We start from the raw sequence: 21,381 nt of genomic DNA, 5'->3' as shown, positions 1-21,381 counted from the left end.
ACATCTCTATCTGTAGAACATTATACAGTGCATGAAATCAAGATATGGGAAAGCAGTGTATCTTCTGGGATGAGATTCGATAGATTGATACATTAGAGTCAAGACTAAAACTGGGCCGGGTGCAGTGGCTCACACCTGTAATCCCAGCACTTTAGGAGACCGAGGTGAGTGGATCACTTGAGGTCAGGAGTTCAAGACCAGCCTGGCCAACATGCTGAAACCCATCTCTACAAAAATACAAAAAAAATTAGCCGGGCATGATGGTGGGTGCCTGTAATCCCAGCTACTCGGGAGGCTGAGGCGAGAGAATTGCTTGAACCCGGGAGGCAGAGGTTGCAGTGAGCTGAGATCGCACCATTTTACTCCAGGCTGGGTGACAGAGCGAGACTCCATCTCAAAAAAAAAAAAAAAAATATATATATATATATATAGAGAGAGAGAGAGAGAGAGAAAATTGGAAGTTCTTGGATAGCTGTGAGCTAATGTGGGTAACTAACTGGAGAGAAGATCCAAGACCTGCCTCAATAGATAGAACCAACAGAATTATTCTAGCAACGTTTTCTTGACTCTTGGCCAAGCTCTAGGTTGGAAAGTTCACAGCTTCTACCTATTCAAACTCTGTAAGATCCACATATTCACTCATGCCAATCTCTGATTTCCAAAGCACTATATTAGAATGTGGATTCTGCACTAACAATTGCTAATATAAACATGCCAAGGGCAAAGATTTAATTAGCTGAATAGCTGATTTCTATTTTGCTAAAACAAATCCTTATGTAAACTGTACATTAGAAACACACCAAATTATACTTAGAAACCCTCCAGATGGAAAAGGACATTTTTGCCTTTCTACATTCAATTTTAAAGTATGGACTTCCCCTCAGGTTAGTCTAAAGTCTAAATATTGAGATTATTTACTAAAATGGTTACCTTTCGAACAGGTGGTTTAGTTATGATGTCTTCAAAATTATCTTCTGCTTTTAGTGTTTGAAAATTTTCATGTAATATTCCTATTTTCTTATCATTATCCCACCCTGCTGGACTGGAAAGAAATACATATGATAAATTCTCAAGCATTTATATAGTCATTCTTTCATTCAGTCCAAGATCATGTAAAAGGAACATTTTTATGAAGTCAATTTGAACAATTATGGAAAACAAATTAGCTTTTTATTATGATGTCCACGTTTTACTAATTTCTACTTAAAATGAAAGCCTGGGCAACATGCCAAAACACCATCTCTACAAAAAATACAAAAGAAAAAAAATTAGCTGGGCATGCATGGCATGCACCTGTAGTCCCAGCTACTTAGGAGGTTGAGACAGGAGAATCGCTTGAGCCGGGGAGGCAGGGGCTGAAGTGAGCCAAGATTGCGCCACTGCATTCCAGGATGGGCAACGGGAGTGAGACTCTGTCTCAAAAAAGATTACCAATATTAAAAATGTCATTAGTGTTAACTTGGGGGAAGGGGGCAGTAATTATTACCTCCCAATTTTATACGGTTACCTTTTTTTTTTTTTGAGACAAGAGTCTTGCTTTGTTGCCCAGGTTGGAGTACAGTGGCTCAACCATGGCTCACTGCAGCCTCCATCTCCCAGGCTCAAGTGATCCTCCCACCTCAGCCTCCCAAGTAGCTGAACCACAGGTGTGTACCACCACATCTGGCTGATTTTTAAATTTTTGGTAGAGATGGGGTCTCATGATGTTGCTCAAGCTAGTCTTGGGCTCTTGGGCTCAAATAATCCTTCCACCTCAGCCTCCCAAAGTGCTGGGATTTCAGGCACAAGCCACTGCACCTGGACTATTCAGGTAACTTTTTTTTTTTTTGAAACAGAGTCTCGCTCTGTCACCTAAGCTGGTGTGAAGTGGTGCAATTTCGGTTCACTGCAACTTCCGCCTCCCAGGTTCAAGTAATTCTCGTGCCTCAGCCTCCCAAGTAGCTGGGACTACAGGTGTACACCACCACACCCGGGCTAATTTTTGTATTTTTCATTAGAGAGGGGGTTTCGCCATGTTGGCCAGGCTTGTCTCGAACTCCTGACATCAGGTGATCCGCTCTTGGCCTCCCAAAGTGCTGGGATTAGAAATGTGAGCCACCACGCTCAGCCAGGTAACTTTTTAAAAGTATGCCTAGATCTCATATTTGGTCATTTATGTATCATAATCAATTAAAGAATAAGCAGATACAATACACTAATATAGGCATCCAGTAGACAGTTTAGCTCAAAAACCTTTGAAAAAGGGCTCAGGCCAGCAGTAAATCTAAAAGGCAATAACAGATAAATCAAGACAGGTTATAAACAAAAAACAATCTAGGAACAGATAGATTCTCACTTTCTCATCATGGAAAGGTCTATTGGTCCCATCTCAAAACTGAAAATAATGATTCACCATCAAATAGTAGCAATAATACATGATAAAATTATATATTTAAGAGTCCACTTACATAAATACTGCATCCTTTTCCACAACAACAGCAGGAATCTTATAGGGAAATCCATACAGTTTCTGAACGATGTATTTATATACTAAGTCTATATTTTTGTTTTCTTTTACTGAAGTGTAAATAAGTGCTGCACCATCTGAATAATATGGTTAAAGAAAATTCTGGACAAATGTCATGAGCAAATACCATAAAATTCTGTGTTTTCAGCTTAACTTTTATTTCTATGCATTTTAGTTTCAGAAATAACTCCAAAGGTATATTATATGGTAATCAAGAACTTCAAAAGTAAAAAATACTACCTTCATATGGGCTACAATTAATAAAAGAATTTTTACATAATTAATTTAACTTAGGAAGGTAGAAGTCTCATTAAGACAAGAAGTAAAGGTAAATCTAGAAATACTGGCACCACTACTACTTCTATATTTAAAGCACATGAAAGGACAATTTTTATGATTTTAACTTTCCTAAACTTCATAGAGGGGATATTATTTATCAACAGCTGTTTTGTTTGCCTTTTCAACAAAAATGGTGTGTAACAGTGTCTCTTCGTAGTTTTTACAAAACCCAGGAATTAAAGACTTCAGGGATAAGGCTCAGGAGACTCACTGGAGAGGGCAAAAGAAACCCAATGTTGAAAGGTGAGCCAACAGGTACCAATTAGGAAGCTTTCAGGAATAACCCAAGGCAAAAGCACATTTCATGACAAAACTTGAAATAACACAACCTCACATGAAGACGTATTAAAGCAGAGCCTAACTTTGACCTTTTATCCAAAAGACACAGCGGATGTAAATATTAAGACATCCATGGACAATGTGACCACTGACAGACGATGGACTCAGAGTGGCTATCAGAAATTCTATGACCACCCACATTCTAGCACTGGCCCTTGTTTCTCCAAGGGAGATGGTGACCTAGGCCAAGGGGGAAATGCTGGGAGTACAGTCTAACTTCTTAACCGGGATACTCATATTTTCTGGGACATGACCTGAGGCTTACGAACCTAAAAGCGGTATTGCTAAATACAACTTACTAAACTTACTTTGATATGAAACTGTAACATGGTAGAGACGAACATAATCTTAGGCAAAAGTTTAACCGCATTAACTTTGCATTAATGCTCTTCCCCACAATGAAAACCAAATTATGATAATTTGGGAGATTTCTGTAACTGAAAAACTTACATTGCAATTAAAAATTTAATAAAATAAAGGTGATTTTGAACTGTCACTGTCTGTCACTGATAAATACATACCTCATTATCTTGAAATGACTTCTCACATTCTGTATTCTTTTAAAATCAACTGGCTCTAATGGTCTCTAATTATTTTGGTAGAAAGCTTCCTTTCTGATTACATTTCTGTATTTACATTTTTAAGTATAGCATTAAATATATGATTAAAGAGACTGTTTATTCTCAAATTTTCTAATCCCCAAAGATAACATAAAAAAAGGCTATAGATACCTACACTACAATTACTCCCACTTTTTATTTTATTTTTGAAGACATTATGGTAGACTACTACCCTTTAACTCAACCAACTCAGCCATTTGGTGACATGAGAAGAGAAAGGCCCATAAAGAGAAAGAACTGAAGAGAAAAGGGGAAAGGGAAACTATCAGTGTCAAGTGATCTTAATAGGCTTTCTTTAAGTGGTCCTTAAATTAAACACCCACTAATGAAAATGATTTATAATTTGTAGACGCTATAAACGTGTGTATTACTCATTACTATCTATTCCTAATAATCATTTCATTAAGTTTCAGACTCAAAAACTGTGGCTGGGGAATTCAACTGCAAATTATCTGATCCAAGTGGGTTGGTGAATTTACTCTTCAGTGCATTCAAGGTGTAACTAAGTTTTCAACAGCAAAGTCTCTAAACAGTATTCACTTTTAACCTTCATTTTCTCCCTATTTTAGCTGTAATTATTACACACTGGCTCACCTAATCCTTGTAGTCTAGATTAACAAGACTTTCTATGGTAGATTTTCCAGGAAGGTTTCTGAAGTTTAGATGATTCTCCAGCCTCACTTTGGAATACTCCAATCCAACATGTCTAGATAGGCAGAGCCAGATTTTGAAACCACTGTTAGGCTATATGTGGAGAAGATAACAACACACTAAACAAATTAAAAATGAAAACACAAAAAACACAATATTGACCTTGCCCTACCACTCACCAATAAATACAGTTTTTAAATCAGATATGTTCATAACTACATACAGCTTACTAGACTTTTCCACATACAATTGATAATTATTTTTCTTAAGCATACTTTAAACACAGCAAATCAAAGTAATATACTTCAATATTTGCTTTTCTATCTCAAAATATCCAAATATAAATAATTTGGGAACTAAAATGAAATTTCCAAACAGAGGCAGAAGGAGAAATGTTTACAGAATTTCTCAAGTCCATCAATTTAATTCTTTTAACTTTAAAAAACAAAAACAGGTAAAGTAGTACACTGAATCAATAAATGTATTTAAAAGGATACACTGTAAACAAAACTTCCGGATATGTGACTGAATAAAATCAAAATGTTCATCTCTGTAGTCATGTTCTTTCTCCAATACACTAATGGCATCACACTGTTAAGTTAAAATAATTAAAAATAATACATTTAAAATAATCAAAACTAAATACAGTAATTTAAACAGTTCAATTCTGGATAGGGGAACATCATAAAAGTACCACTCTGATATGGTGAATGAACAGCAGGACACAGAATATCAAGTACTCTATGAACTTTTAGTTGGAGAGACTAATGGATAATTTCATCTTTTTAAAAAGCATTAACTTCAACGTTAATGTTAAACCTGGTCAGAACACCAAAGACAAAGTTTTAGTACATAAGGGAAGGAAGAATAACAAGCCTAGCTTGTTCTAAGAAATCATACTTGCTAATTCAACTACTTATAACCTGGAACAAAGTTTTAAAAGATCTAACATCTATTTTAGTTTTATAAAACACTTCTGCATATCCAGGGAGTCTCTACTTCTCACCATTTCTTCTTTGTTCCTGTGTTTATCTGATAATTCTCAAGTGACCTTAATTTCTTTTCTGGTGCTTTTATTCACTCTTATTACAATCTCACTAATAACAAAATAAGGAAACAACTGATTTTTGAAATGTCGCCTGTACAATCAATGAGACAATTCTGAATTCTGCTTGCTACAGAAAAATGCTAAGAAAAATACAAAGATGGCATGTTCAAACATCACGACATCCAAATAATTTCACCAAAACCCTTCTGAATTGCAGGTGTAAAATATAAAAATAAACATTTAATAATGGTCATTACACCTAATATTAGTGTGGGGTTAAATCTGCTATGTAATTTTTTATTACATATATATATATACACACACATATATATGTTGCATATATATATACAACAAATATATATATGTTGCATATATATATATATTTGTTGTATATATATATATATATATGCAAAAAAAAAAAAAAAAACCTGACAGGGTGCAGTGGTATGCGCCTGTATTACTTTGGAGGGTGAGGTGGGAGGATTGAGCCTAGGAGTTCAAGGCTAGCTGGGAAATACAGCAAAACTTTCCACAAAAACAAAAATAAAAACATATATACAGCACAGAACAGTCTCATTATATAATTATGATGAGCATTTCATTGCCCATTTTATGAAATACTGACAGTGATTTCAAATGATTAAAAATAATTATTATATTTTGACTTAATGACACTTTTGGAAAGGCATGGTGGTTTAGTATTAAATAAAAATATTTTAAGGCTGGGTGCGGTGGCTCACGCCTGTAATCCCAGCACTTTGGGAGGCCGAGGCGGGCGGATCACGAGGTCAGGAGTTTGAGACCATCCTGGTTAACACGGTGAAACCCCGTCTCTACTAAAAATACAAAAAAATTAGCTGGCCATGGTGGCAGGCGCCTGCAGTCCCACCTACTCGGGAGGCTGAGGCAGGAGAATGGCATGAACCCGGGAGGCGGAGCTCGCTGTGAGCCAAGATTGTGCCACTGCACTCTAGCCTGGGTGACAGAGCAATACTCCATATCAAACAAACAAAAAAAAAAATGTTTTTTTTAACTGAAATCAGAGGATCTGGACTTAAGACAAGAAACTTAGAGAGACTAAGTTTCTAAGACTAAGAGAACTCTACATTTCCGAAGTCTTTAAACTGACAGCGTTGAACCACCACACTTCTCTCCCTTTGGAAACGCACATTTCCCCATACCCCTACACATTTTAAAAGTTCATAAACTGAAATACATCTGATAGTGTCTTAGATTTTATGAAATATAGTAGATGATCTATTCTGGTTTGAAAATGTTATGACTCTATGACTCGTTTGATACTGATTCCAGACTCTTTTAAGCTTAACATTTTTCTTTTGGAAAACAAGACTGCTTTTCGTAAGGCAAGTAGTGCTGACGGAACCAATGGAACCAACTTCCAATAAACAAATAGCCCTTCACCAACCAAAACAAAATAAAAAACAAAGCACACAGAAGGATTTCGGTGTGAGATTTTAAGATAGTGTTTTACAGAAAAGGTGTACGTAACAATTAACTATACCAGAACCACCATTTGAAAGCAGATGGCAGACTTTAACTTAATTAAGTGCTGTCACTCCATTCCTTTGTTATGGATAATTTTTGTACCAAAGTAAAACCTAAGCTAGGTTTTAGATTTTTTAATCAATTTTACTCCAACAATGAATAAATTCTATACCCTCCTTTAATTTTATATGCGCAAATTTTACATAATAAAAAGCATTAATTTCAAGTCTCAAAAGGACTTATGTTCTGTCATTTTCTTAACTATTCCATGGCTTACAAACAGTAAAAACACATACTTAGGACCAAGTAGGGAGAACATGAACTTGATATATTATTTTTTTTTTTTTTTCTGAGACAGAGTCTCACTCTGTCGCCCAGACTAGAGTGCAGTGGCGCGATCTCGGCTCACTGCAAGCTCTGCCTCCCGGGTTCACGCCATTCTCCTGCCTCAGCCTCCCGAGTAGCTGGGACTACAGGCGCCTGCCACCATGCCTGGCTAATTTTTTTTATTTTTAGTAAAGATGGGGTTTCACCATGTTAGCCAGGATGGTCTCGAGCTCCTGACCTCATGATCCACCCACCTCAGCCTCCCAAAGTGCTGGGATTACAGGCGTGAGCCACCGTGCCCAGCTGATCTATTATTTTTATTTATATATTTATTTATTTATTTTTGAGATGGAGTCTCGCTCTGTAGCCCAGGTTGGGGTGCAGTGGCGCGATCTCAGCTCACTACAAGCTCCACCTCCCGGGTTCACACCATTCTCCTGCTTCAGCCTCCTGAGTAGCTGGGACTAAAGGTGCCCGCCACCATGCTTGGTTAATTTTTTTGTATTTTTTTTGGTAGAGGAGGGGTTTCACCATTTTAGCCAGGATGGTCTCGATCTCCTGACCTCGTGATCCACCCCCCTCAGCCTCACAAAGTGCTGGGATTACAGGTGTAAGCCACCACGCCTGGCCTTCTATTAATTATTTTTAAAGGAAACTTAATTTTATTACAAAATATATACAGTGAAATAACCAATAATATAATTTTGATAATAGCGATCCTATCAGAACCTCTTTAAAAAACAGAAACCCTTCATGACTGCATGTCAACTTTATATAATGAGCACTGCTACATGTTTAAAAGTCTATTTTAAGTATATAATCCTCTGATATTAGAGAATATATAAAAACTTAATGTTGAGGCTGGGCGCAGTGGCTCACACCTGCAATCCCAGCCCTTTGGGAGGCCAAGGCGGGTGGATCACCTGAGGTCAAGAGTTTGAGACCAGCCTGGCCAAAATGGTGAAAGCCCGTCTCTACTAAAAATACAAAAAATTAGGTGGGAGTGGTGGTGGGCACCTGTAATCCCAGTTACTAGGGAGGCTGAGGCAGGAGAATTGCTTTAACCTGGGAAGCAGAGGTTGCAGTGAGCCGAGATTGTGCCATTGTACTCCAGCCTGGGCAACAAGAGCAAAACTCCGTCTCAAAAAAAAAAAAAAATTAGTGTTGAAAAATAATTTTATAAAAACCAATAAACTATCATTTTACCTGTAATTATTTCTACTAAACTGATTGACCATACAATGAAGTCCAACTGGAATTATGAAAATGAAATTCAATTACAAGTATTTGAAATAACATTTTCTTTCAAAGAAATTATAATTAAGACCACAAAAGCAACATGTTAATATCATTAAATACTTTAAACTATTATTTGTTTGTTAACAAAAAATCATCCAGGAGAATTAATGTGTTAACTCCAAAAAACCCGGAAAACAAAACAGTTGTTCATCCTCAGTGAATATCAGTTGCAGAATCCCTAGGAAGCAAACTAACCTTTGTGCAAACTACTAGTACTGGAACGCCCAAGTTATGTGTAAGTGTATCCGCACCCAGAGGTAAAACTACACTGTCATCTTTGTCTTCTTGTGACGCAGTATTTCTTCTCTGGGGAGAAGCCGGGAAGTCTTCTCCTGGCTCTACATATTCTTGGAAGTCTCTAATCACTGAAAATCAAAGTAAACACAATTTAGAAATCGCTTTATTTCAGCAGGTAACTTTTCTTGCCATAATCTAAAGATAAAATTTACTCAAATTCATACTTAGTCTTGTGTAAGAGAAGAAACGAAAAGCGTTTGAGAAACCTATTTCAAAGAGAATATACAAACACTGGACCCACATTAATAATTAGGAGGCAGAATACTACTACTGCATGGGATGGCTCTACAAAGTAGGGTTCTATCTAGACCTGGCTCAATTTATGCAAAACATTTTGGTCAAGTTACAATTAGTTTTGTCTCTCTATCTTCTCTAATTCACAAAGGGCACTGTATGGATGAAAGAAAAATAAATGTGGGAGAAAAAAATCCCACAACTTAAAAGATAGTCTAGATGATTTTCTAATACTAACTTCCTTTCACTAAACCCTTTACTCAGGTCTCTCCTTTTTTACCTAGGCTCAATCTTGGGCCATGCTCATTCTGTAACTCTGGTACAACTTAATTAAGTATTACCAGTGCTGATCAGTTTTTAGGAGTTATTTGCAAGGTTGTCAAAACTGTTACTAAAAAATATAAAGTAAATGTGAATGTATCAAGAGACTTGAAAATATATGTTTTGACTGAGTAATTACTCTCCTAGGAATTCTCAAGTGCACAATCAGTGATGCACATACATAGGGATTTCCATATAACTCTTTTCTTCATGTATAAAAGCAAAACAAATTTGGAAACAAACTGTCTATAGCATAGGATTAAAATAGTATATGAGAAAAAATTATACACAACCATAAGATGTCAAGTTTTCAAAGAATATTTAACGTTGTAGGAAATAGTAACATTAAAAGATACATAAATAAAAGAAGGCCAACGTATGATTCCAGCTTAGAAATAAAAATACTGGGAAAAATACACAAAAGAATTATTTATTTATTTATTTATTTATTTATTTATTTATTCTGAGACAGGGTCTTGCTCTGTCACCCATGCTGGAGTGCAACGGTGCAATCATGGCTCACTATAGCCCCGACCCAAGTGATTTTCTGGCTCAACCTCCCGAGCGAGTAGCTACAGGCATGTGCCACCACACCTGGATAACTTTTTATTTTTGTAGAGATGGGGTCTCACTATGTTGCCCAGGCTGGTCTTGAACTCTGGGCTCAAGCAATCCTCCCACCTCAGCATCCCAAAGTGTTGGGATAACAGGGGTGAGCCACTGTGACTGGCTATTTTCAATTTTTCTTTTTTTTTTTTTTTTTTTGAGATGGAGGCTCACTGTGTCACCAGGCTGGAGTGCAGTGGTGCAATCTCACTCACTGCAACCCCCACCTCCTGCGTTCAAGTGATTCTCCTGCCTCAGCCTCCCAAGGGGCTGGGACTACAGGCACCCACCACCACGCCTGGCTAATTTTTGTATTTTTAGAAAAGACGGGGTTTCATCATATCGGCCAGGCTAGTCTTGAATTCCTGACCTTGTGATCCACCTGCCTTGGCCTCCCAAAGTGTTGAGATTACAGGCGTGAGCCACTGCGCCCAGCCCTATTTTCAATTTTCAAAAAACAAAGAATGTACATTATTACTTACTTAGAAAAAAAATGTGTGTTTTCTCTTAAAGTAATTATGAGCCAGATCTTTGGATCATGAAGACTGACTCATATGGAGGAACACTGTTCTGAATTTACATGGGGTCAAGGAATAGGGAATCCTGAACAGCTGGGCACCGTTCCTCCAGAAACACGGGTCTGTATATACCCTTAGCAGCCCTGGTGACTACCACCCGTAAGATCAGAGACTGTAATCTAATAGTGGCTCTCAAATTTTATGATGCACCAGAATCACTTCAAAGGCTTGTTACATCACAGATTACTGTTTCCACCCTCAAGAGTTTCTAATTCAGTGGTCCAGGATGGGGAGTGAAAAATGTGTACTTTTGATATGTTCCCAGCTATACTCATACTGGTGCTGCTGGTCCAGGGAACCACAGTTTGACAACTACTACTCTAGGATAAATCTAGACTTAGGGAAGAACAATAACAACAAAAACTCCACAGGCAATAGTAAACAGAAAAAAAAATTAAAAGCATTTAGACATCTCTTTCAATGATTTAGTACATACATTTTAAATTTTTACTGTTTTCTTACACATAAATTCCAGCAAGCTGTCAATTTTTCTTTAAAAGTTACTGTCAGTGAATAATAACAAAGGAGTTCATCTATGTATTTCCTTTCTTTTTTTTTTTTTTGAGACAGAGTCTTGCTCTGTCGCCCAGGCTGGAGTGCAGTGGTGCGATCTCAGCTCACCACAATCTCCGCCTCCAGGGTTCAAGCAATTCTCTGCCTCAGCCTCCCAAGTAGCTCGGATTACAGGCACCCGCCACCATGCTGGGCTAATTTTTTTTTTTTTTTTTTGTATTTTTAGTAGAGACAGGGTTTCACCATCTTGGACAGGCTAGTCTGGAACTCCTAACCTCGTGATCCACGTGCTTCAGCCTCCCCCAAAGTGCTGGGATTACAGGCGTGAGCCACCACGCCTGGCCCACCTATGTATTTTCTTATGCAAAGCACAATATTGGCAAATGAAGAACTCTAAGTGACATTAAAAAATGTTACAGGCAGCTGGGCGTGGTGGCTCATGCCTGTAATCCCAGCACTTTGGGAGTCTGAGCAAGGTGGATCGCTTGAGCTCAGGAGTTCAAGACCAGCCTGGGCAACATGGCAAAACCCTATGTCTACAAAAAATAAAAAAAATTAGCCAGGCATGGTGGTACGTGCCTGTAGTCCCAGCTACTCAGGAGGCTGAGGTGGGAGGATGGCTTGAGCCGGGGTGGCAGAGGTTGCAGTGAGCCAAGACTGTGCCACTGTACTTCAGCCTGGGCAACAGTGTGGGACCCTGACTCAAAAACAAAAATAAAAAAGTAAAAAATGTTACTGGCTTACAACCTGTTAGAAATGACTCATAGAATTTTCATAATTCCCATAAAAATCTCTAATTCACATGGGCATGTACAAAATATGTACTTTGTAAATCATAAAACCATTTTAATATCTTTATATGTATACTGTCAACATCTTTCTAGGCACACTTCATTTTGACAAGGTCAGTAAGATTACTAATCAAAAAATGAAACTGCTGAAAATGAGCAGCTGAAGAAAGATTCAATCTTTTCACCCTGCAAAGCTACTTTCCAAAATGAACACACACAGCTTTTTGGCAAGGAGAAAAGGCATCTCTACTAAACAGTTTACCATTGTGTCTTATGTTTCTAATTTGAAACTATATTAAAACCCAGCACATCATCTAAATAGAATTTTAAAAACAGTAGTTACAGGCCGGGCCGGTGACTCACGCCTGTAATCCCAGCACTCTGGGAGGCCGAGTGGCGTGGATCACGCCGTCAGGAGTGCGAGACCAGCCTGGCCAATATGGTGAAACTCCGTCTCTACTAAAAATACAAAAATTAGCAGGGCATGGTGGCAGGCGCCTGTAATACCAGCTACTTGAACCCAGGAGGCAGAGGTTGCAGTGAGCCAAGATTGCGCCACTGCACTCCAGCCTGGGTGACAGAACAAGACTCTGTCTCCAAAAAAAAAAAAGGACTTACAATATGCTTACTTCATTAAACCTTCTTTATAGTCAAAAATTCCTAATGATTAAAGTCCACCAAGACATTCTGTATTTGAAACCTACATTACTATTTCTAGACTACTTACACTTTTGTTCCATTTGTTTCATTTCTTCAGGAGGGATTTTCAGTTTGTCAACATGTTCTCTAACAACACTTGCCCATTTCTGTAAAGAATCCAAAGCAGTCCAAGGCTTTGACATGTCAACAACCAGCATAACTAGAGTATCCTTCAGAGATATGGCATCCAGTGAAAATTTAAGGAGGCCTTTGTGATATAGGTCTCCATCTAAGATCCATACATTACATCTTGTTTGATCTACAACAGACAAAACAAAGTAACCAAGGCAACAAGATTAAGTCATTTCATCATCCAACTAACAGTACCACTTGGTATTTTAGTGCATCTCCACAGGAGATGTGCTATTGGCTTTGACAAAGTTCAACAATTTAGGCCATCCACCAATTTATTTAAAGGCCTAAAATGACTTAACTGCCAGTAAAGTTCAACTGTTTAGGCCATCTGCTAATTTATGTAAAGGCTTAAAATGATTTAACTGTAGCATCCTCTACTTCATATTTCTTAATCCAAAACCAGAGGATGCATAACTTGTTTATGTTTTTACCATCAGCAGATACAGATATGCATACTCAAGATATCATACACAAAAATGAGAAGGCAAGTGATCTATAGAAGAAAAAATAGCCGATAGATAAAAAAGCTGAGTAGATAATATTTTTATCAGAAAATTAGAAGGTGAAATGGGAGTCAACAAAACAATCATTATCTAAGGGAAGATGAGCTGAAAAACTGAGATTCTTCAAGTATGGCAGGAAAGAAGTATCTGCACACCAGGATACCTTAAGATGCTTAAAAGTATCATATATGAATCCCAATCCCAAATTAATAAAAGTATGCCTAAACATAGCTATTTCTTGACCAGCATGACATCACAGAACTTCTAGTAAAAAATTACACACTAAAAAAAAATCAAGGCTAATGTGAATGCCAGTGCACCTCAGAATAGACTTCAGAAATTTATGTTACAAATGACACTCACCATCCCTGTCTTCATCATGCACATTTAAGTACAAATATTCCAATCCTCTTCCTTTCTTATACTCCTCTATTCCCTGAATTTTTCTTATTAAGCTTGTTTTTCCAGCTCCATCTTCACCTAGATATATAAAAAAAGGATAAATCTTATAAATTATAACACCGATTATTTAAGGATGCTTTCTAGTACCAAGTGAAAAACCCAAATGGAACTAGCTTCAACCAAAAAGGCAATTTGATGAAATATAATGGAGCAGCTACAGTATCAAAGATGCAGACTTGGCTGGGCGTGGTGGCTCACACCTGTAATCCCAGCACTTTGGGAGGCCGAGGCAGGCAGATCACTTGAGGTCAGGAGTTCAAGACCAGCCTGGCCAACAGGGTGAAACCCCGTCTCTACTATAAGTAGAAAAATTAGGCGTGGTGGTGCATGCCTGTAATCCCAGCTGCTCAGGAGGCTGAGGCAGAAGAATCGCTTGGACCTGTGAGGCGGAGGTTGCAGTGAGCCAAGATTGTGCCACTGTACTCCAGGCTGGGTAACAAAGCAAGACTCCGTCTGAAGAAAAAAAAAAAAGATAGAAAAGATGCAGACTCCATCACGACCAGGAATCTCTCTCCCAGTCTTGCTAAATCTTGTCCTATCCTATTGCAAATGACTTCCTCTATGGATAATTTTCAGGAGATGAGAAGGTAAAGTGAAACACCTTAGGTTTCAGGAATTTCCACTCTCATGTCATCCCAGTTTAATCTACAAGGAATAAAAGACTCTTACTCTTAGCTTTCAGTCTGAAGAACCTCAGGTAAAAGACTCTTAATTGGCCCAGTTTGAGTTATATGTCCACCTAAGGGCCAATCAAGGGGGATGGATGGCACATCAATCAGTTCCCTGTACATCAGGACAGGGAACTGTGACCTTTACCAGAACCATGAAGCCATAATAAATACGTAGCAGGAGAAATGGTGAGAAAATGGGGATAACAAGTTGGGGAAGAAAAAGTGTAGGGGGGATGTACAACAGACAAAAATTAAAAATAGACTTAAAAGTATTAATGACAGAAAATCATGTGATTTAAATTTGACACAAGTATTTTTTAAAAAGGTTTAAAACTAGGCGAACTAGCCCAGGCACGGTGGCTCACACCTGTAATCCTAGCACTTTGGGAGGCCAAGGTGGATAGATCACGAGGTCAGGAGTTCGAGACCAGCCTGGCCAGCATGGTGAAACCCATCTCTACTAAAAATACAAAAAATTAGCTGGGCACAGTGGTGCGCATCTGTAATCCCAGCTACTCGGGAGGCTGACGCAGGAGAACTGCTTGAATCCAGGAGGTAGAGGTTGCACTGAGCCAAGATCACGCCACTGCACTCCAGCCTGGGCGACAGAGTGAGGCTCTGTCTCAAAACAGAACAAAACAAAACAAAACTAGACTAGCTGTTCAATGTTTTGGTGAGGGCTTTTTAGTATTGTGAGTATTTAAATGCTACTTACATGTTACTGTTCATGGACTTATTAGAATCATAGTAATAGTATTTATAGATATGAAACTGGAGTTGCTTGAATCTAAGGACTTATTCCTGGAGATCTATGAGTTCTCTGAGAATTTAAAAATTGTCTTCATTTTCATGTTAAGCTAAAAAAAAAAAATACGTCTTAAGTCTTTATATCTGAATGCTGCCACAAGATTGCAGTGCCCACCTCTGCAATGGTGTTTATAATCCTGCTGGGGCCAAGGTGAAGCCAAGTGATGCAGACAGAACAGAAAAGAGAGTCAACACACAGGCACGCCAAATTCAAAGTATCCCAGAGCAGTCAATTCCATATTCAACTGCACTGGGCAGACTGGTTCTTTTTATGAAGCATTTTCCAATACTTCATAGCAATGTGTAACCTTAAATAGGCAATAAAAAAGGTGACAGTAAGAAATCCAAAGGAAGTAAATACATTAAAGAGATATCTGTACTCCCATGTTCATTGTGGCATTATTCACAATAGCCAAGATATGGTATCAACCTAATTGTCCATCAACTCCATCAACAAATGAATAGATAAGGAAAATCTGGTATGTGTATATGTGTATATGTACATATGTACGCAATAGTATTGCATTGCGGGTATGTGTATGTATAACATATATGTGTGTGTATATGTTATATGTATACACATACACACACATATATTATACACACACATACCCGCAATGCAATACTATTTAGCCTCAAAGAAGGAAGGAATTCCCATCATATACAACAATATGAATGAACCTGGAAGGTTTATCATTATGTTAAATCAGGGGTCCCCAACCCGCCGGGCTGTGGACCGGTACCAGTCTATGGCCTGTTAGGAACCAGGCCACATAGCAGGAGGTGAGCCAACGGCATTACCCCTGAGCTCCACCTCCTGTCAGATCAGCAATGCCGGCATTAGATTCTCATAGGAGCCCAAACCCTAATGTGAACTGCGCACACCTGGGGATCAAGGCTGCATGCTCCTTAGGAGAATCTAACTAATGCCTGATGATCTGAGGTGAAAGAGTTTCATCCTGAAACGTCCCCACCCAGTCCATGGAAAAACTGTCTTCCATGAAGTCGGTCTCTGGTGCGCAAAAAGACTGGGGACTGCTGTGTTAAATGAAACAAGCCAGGCACCGAAAAGCAAACACTCCAGGATCTCACTCATACATGCAGCCTTAAAAAGTTGATCTTACAGAAGTTGAGAACACAACAGTAGTTACCAAGGACTGGGGCCATGGTAGGGGAGGGAGTTGGGGAGACAGATGTTTGGTCAAAGGTTACAGAATTTCAGTTAGACAGGAGGAATACCTTCAAGGGACCTATTGTACAACTTGGTGACTATAGTTATTAAAAATACACTGTACTGAAAAATGCCAAGAGATTAGATTTTAAGTGTTCTCACAACAATGACAACCATGTGAGGTAATACATGTTAATTAGCTTGATTTAGCCATTCCATAACGCATATATATATTCCAAAACTTCATGTACTGTATATATATACAATTTTACCTAATTTAAAAAAAGAATTTGACATTACATTTGTATTTTTCAGTACTATTTTTACAATGTACCATTAAACTGGCTCATCAAAAAAAGAGATTAGGTTTAAAAATAGTAATATCTATGATGACAATGATTCCCATAATGATCATGTTTAAAATGCTTAAAATGGAAATAATAACCAGTAAAAAATAAAATATAAAAATATTTCTATTATTAAACCCAACACTGGCATTTAATTTCAGCAAAAGATCAGTTGTTATACTGATGTTGGTAATTTGAATTTTACCAAGTTCTATAGTTTCTATGGCATTTAATTTATAACTACTTATAAATCAGTATAGTTTCTATGGCATTTAATTTATAAGTACATTTAATTTATAATTTTGGGGTTTGGAGTTATTTGGGAACTATAAGCCAAAAAGAAAAAAAGTATATCTAGTTGCCTCAAGCAGACACAAGCATTAGACTTTATATAATAAAAATAATTTAAATCACTATGTGAAGAGATCTATGAATATCTTCTTTTAAAAGGAGCCCGAATCTGTTCTAGAACTAGGAAAAGAATCAAGATTTCTTAGGGTTTTTACTCTTATGACAGGCTACTTTCCTAAAAGAAATCCTCTAAGTTAAAATGATATCAACTTAATTTGGATTATCCCACAAAAACAATGTTTTGCACTGTAAGTAAAAACCTAGTGCCCAGCCTTATAACAGAAGCTTATTGAACAACACAATGTTCAATAAGTATTTTGTAAAGCATACGCAGATCCATAAAAATAAGCAGTAATTAGTTAAACTACATACAATATGACCCAGGACTTATCTTATTTCTTTAATTCCCACTTTAAATGTTAGAAAATGAAAAGACACTAGCTTGATTTTTTTTCTTTTTTATTAATTTTTTTTTGCACACAAAACAATAAACATTTTCTAAAAATACATATAAACAAAAAGATGCATATCAAACATATCAGGAAGGTTGCACATGGGAAGACGGGGAATAGAAACGGGGGGTGGGAATTAAAGAAAATAAATGAGAGAGGGACTTTGTATGGATCAATGATAATAACTCAATCCTCTATTTGACAAAGAAGGAGAAGGAAGAGGAAGAAAAAGAAAGTGGGATAAAGGATCAGAAAGGGAGGAAAATAGAAAAAATTAGAGTATGACTCCAGGGTAGACCTGTTTTGTTGTCGCTGGGTTGGTTGGTTGGTTTGTCTGTTGTATTTTTCATATGTTTCGCCATGTTGGCCAGGCTGGTCTCGAACTCCCAGCCTCAAGTGATCAACCCGCCTCAGCCTCCCAGAGTGCTGGGACTACAGGCGTGAGCCACCACGTCTGGCCCCCACGTTGCGTCTGGCCTCTGTGGTAGACCTCCCAGACGGGGCGGCCGGGCAGAGGCGCTCCCCACATCCCAGACGGGGCGGCCGGACAGAGGCGCTCCTCACTTCCCAGACGGGGCGGCCGGGCAGAGACGCTCCTCGCTTCCTAGACGGGGTGGCGGCCGGGCAGAGGCGCTCCTCACTTCCCAGATGGGGCGGCCAGGCAGAGGCGCTCCTCACATCCCAGACGATGGGCGGCCGGGCAGAGGGCAGAGGCGCTCCTCACTTCCCAGACGATGGGCGGCCGGGCAGAGGCTGCAATCCCAGCACCCTGGGAGGCCAAGGCAGGCGGCTGGGAGGCGGAGGCCGCAGCCAGCCAAGACCACGCCACCGCACTCCAGCCCGGGCAACACAGAGCACCTAGTGAGCGAGACTCCGTCTGCAGTCCCAGCACCTTAGGAGGCCGAGGCGGGCAGACCCCTCGAGGTCAGGAGCTGGAGACCAGCCTGGCCAACATGGTGAAACCGCGCCTCCAGGCAAAGGACAAAAACCAGGCAGGGGTGGTGGCGCGTGCCCGCAATCCCAGGCAGCCCGCAGGCCGAGGCAGGAGAATCACGGGAGCCGGAGGCAGGGAGTCTGCAGCGTGCCAACTATACTGCAGCCCGGGCAACAGAGGGAAGAAAAGAAGGAAGGAAAGAAGGAAGGACGGACGGACGGACGGACGGAAGGAAGGAAGGAAGGAAGGGACACTAGCTTGATTGAGCCATTCCACAATGTACACATATTTCAAAACATATTGTACACAATATACACAATTTTTGTCAATTTTAAAAAAGTGAAAAGACACCTTCATAAGGGTAAAAACTTCAGATGAGTTTATTTCAACTTATTTCTTAAAATATTAATATTTGAAATTACTTAAATATAAAGGCTTCCAAATAAAAAATACGTAGCTGCAGAAAATCTCACACATAAGCAAAAGAATAGAAACCATATTATCTAGAAATAATCATGGATAATTTGGTTATCTCTGATGGCAATATTATGGGTAATTTTTTCAATAACAAGCTTGTGTCTTCCTTTTAGTTTAACTGATCTCTAAAGGTTTAAGTTAGTAGATTCAGAACAGATTTTGAGCCTGAATTAATGACATCAAAAATACTATTGGCTGGGCACAGTGGCTCATGCCTGTAATCCCAGCACTTTGGGAGGCCGAGGCAGGTGGATCACCTTAAGTCGGGAGTTAGAGACCAGCCTGACCAACATGGAGAAACCCTGTCTCTACTAAAAATACAAAATTAGCCAGGTGTGGTGGTGCATGACTGTAATCCCAGCTACTTGGGAGGCTGAGGCAGGAGAATCGCTTGTACCTGGGAGGCGGAAGTTGCAGTGAGCTGAGATTGCGCCATTGCACTCCAGCCTAGGCAACAAGAGCAAAACTCCGTCTCAAAACAAACAAACAAACAAACAAAACTGCCAATCTAACTATATATGCTCACTATTTTAAGTTTTTGCAGCCATCACTAGAGCATGGTTGTTTCCTTTTTCTAAAGACTGAACAGGGTTCTCCTCCACTTACCATGAGATCAGAGTTTATTCCTCTCTGTGAATGTTGTCAATCATTCGTTTGAATGGACGAATTAATAATTTTCTAATAGAACTACCAGAATCACCTGCAGGATTTGTTATAAGGTATCAGAATCACCTGAGAAGTTTGTTAAAACACAGATTACTGGGACCCACCCTCTTAGTTTCTAATCCAGTAAATATTGAGTGGGGCCTAAGAATCTGCATTTCTAACAAGTTTCCAGAGATGCTGATACTGCTGGTACAGAAGCCACACTGAAAACCACTCCATGGCTGGATGTGGTGGCTCATGCTTGCAAACCCAGCACTTTGGGAGCCGAGGCAGGAGGATCACTTGAGCCCAGGAGTTCAAGACCAGCCTGGGTAATCAAGTGAGATCCCATCTCTATTTACAGTTTTTAAATTAAAAAATAAAAATAAAAATAACAGCAAATTTAAAAAAAAAGAAAACCACTGCATTAGACATTTATTAAATTAAGCCAAACACTAAGAATATGAAGATCCTTACACCAAAATTGTTGTCCTCTAAGAGCTCATAAATTGGAAGGGGATAACAAATAGGAAACAGTTTCAAGATATTGTCATTACAACTACACCAGAGATATGCAACAAATCAGGAAGTCAGCCCAGAGGGAAGAGCCTGGTTTTACTTGGAAGTCAGAAGTCTTTGCAGAAAAGGTAACACTTTAGCCAAATCTTGCACAGTTAATGAACCATGGAGAGTTTGTCATTCCAGGAAGTAAGAACACATGAGAAAAGCAGGTAGAGACCCAGAAGCAAAGAAGCGTCCTTCTAGGAAGGACAAATAATTTGAATGCATGAAATTTAGGATGTGAAGGGGAAAGGAAGCAAAAGGTGAAAACAAACAGAGGAGGCCAGATCATGAAGGGCATCTTATGCCAGGCTGAGAAGGTCAGACTATTCTGAAGATGAGGAACCACTGGCACAGTTTAGGTACTTTAGAAAGAGTGCTATGGAAAAGTGTAGAAGAATGACTGACAAGAATAAGTTTAGGAGTAAAGAGAGTAGACAATAGGCTATTAATGGAGTCCTAGCAAAAAATGAGGTAGTTCTGAACCAAGGTATGGAGGCAGGAACAACTATACTCAAAGGCTGTTTTGGTTGGGAGTTGGCAGAGAGAAGAGGCAGACAGAGAAATCAGAGAAGACTGCCTGCCTATAACTTCAGAAACACCATCCTCTTTACCAGCTGCCTCTGAAGTGTTTGGTCCTAAGTCTTTTTGCAGACTGCTCTTCTATCCCTACCCAACATGTGTTACCTAGGGTTCCTTCCTCAGTCCTCTGCTCTTCTCACTGTATATGTGATTCCCAGAGACTGCAAATCCACGACTTCAATTCCACCTAAAATCTGGTGACCCACAGACTTCCTTCAAGGCTCAGCTTCTCCCTAACTACTTACTAGTCATTACTACTGGATGTCCCATGAATACCTCACATTTCAATATGCACAAAGCATTATCATCATCTTGCCACTTCCCCCAAAACATTGACTTACATAATTAATATAAGATTTCAACCTCAAAGCCTTTATATCCACTATTCCCTCTATCTAGAACAAAGTTCCTTCACATATCTGCATGTTGCCTCACCTCCTTTTTGCCTTCCCTCAAACATTACCTCCTCAGGTAGGCCTCCCTGACCACCTCATTCATTCATTCCTTCTTACAAACAAGTATTTACTATTCATTCATTCATTCATTCACTTTAAAGACAGGTCTCACTCTGTTATCTTTCTTCATTCATTCATTCATTTTTAAAACAGG

At 39.0% G+C, this 21,381-nt stretch overlaps 1 protein-coding gene across 2 annotated transcripts in view; it reads right to left on the bottom strand.

Annotated features, from left to right (window-relative positions):
* Positions 1 to 21,381, bottom strand: part of DYNC1LI1 (dynein cytoplasmic 1 light intermediate chain 1) — a 46,790-nt gene that overhangs the window by 6,936 nt on the left and 18,473 nt on the right. Inside the window, exons 1-7 of one of the 2 annotated variants that reach the window (XM_058442536.1) lie at positions 15,161 to 15,696; positions 13,676 to 13,792; positions 12,703 to 12,933; positions 8,831 to 9,000; positions 4,953 to 5,046; positions 2,448 to 2,583; positions 931 to 1,042 (exon numbers count right to left, since the gene is read on the bottom strand). In XM_058442536.1, coding sequence (XP_058298519.1) covers positions 931 to 1,042; positions 2,448 to 2,583; positions 4,953 to 5,046; positions 8,831 to 9,000; positions 12,703 to 12,832 — 642 coding nt within the window. In that variant the 5' untranslated portion in view covers positions 12,833 to 12,933; positions 13,676 to 13,792; positions 15,161 to 15,696. Of the gene's footprint in view, positions 1 to 930; positions 1,043 to 2,447; positions 2,584 to 4,952; positions 5,047 to 8,830; positions 9,001 to 12,702; positions 12,934 to 13,675; positions 13,793 to 15,160; positions 15,697 to 21,381 lie in introns of those variants that run through there. The other variant, XM_032162217.2, reaches the window with a different exon arrangement.

Source organism: Hylobates moloch, unplaced genomic scaffold (assembly GCF_009828535.3).
Source record: "Hylobates moloch isolate HMO894 unplaced genomic scaffold, HMol_V3 SCAFFOLD_8, whole genome shotgun sequence".
In the NCBI taxonomy this organism is placed as follows: Eukaryota; Metazoa; Chordata; class Mammalia; order Primates; family Hylobatidae; genus Hylobates; species Hylobates moloch.
Note: the sequence above shows the minus strand (reverse complement) of the source record. Positions and strands in the feature narration are given on the sequence as shown.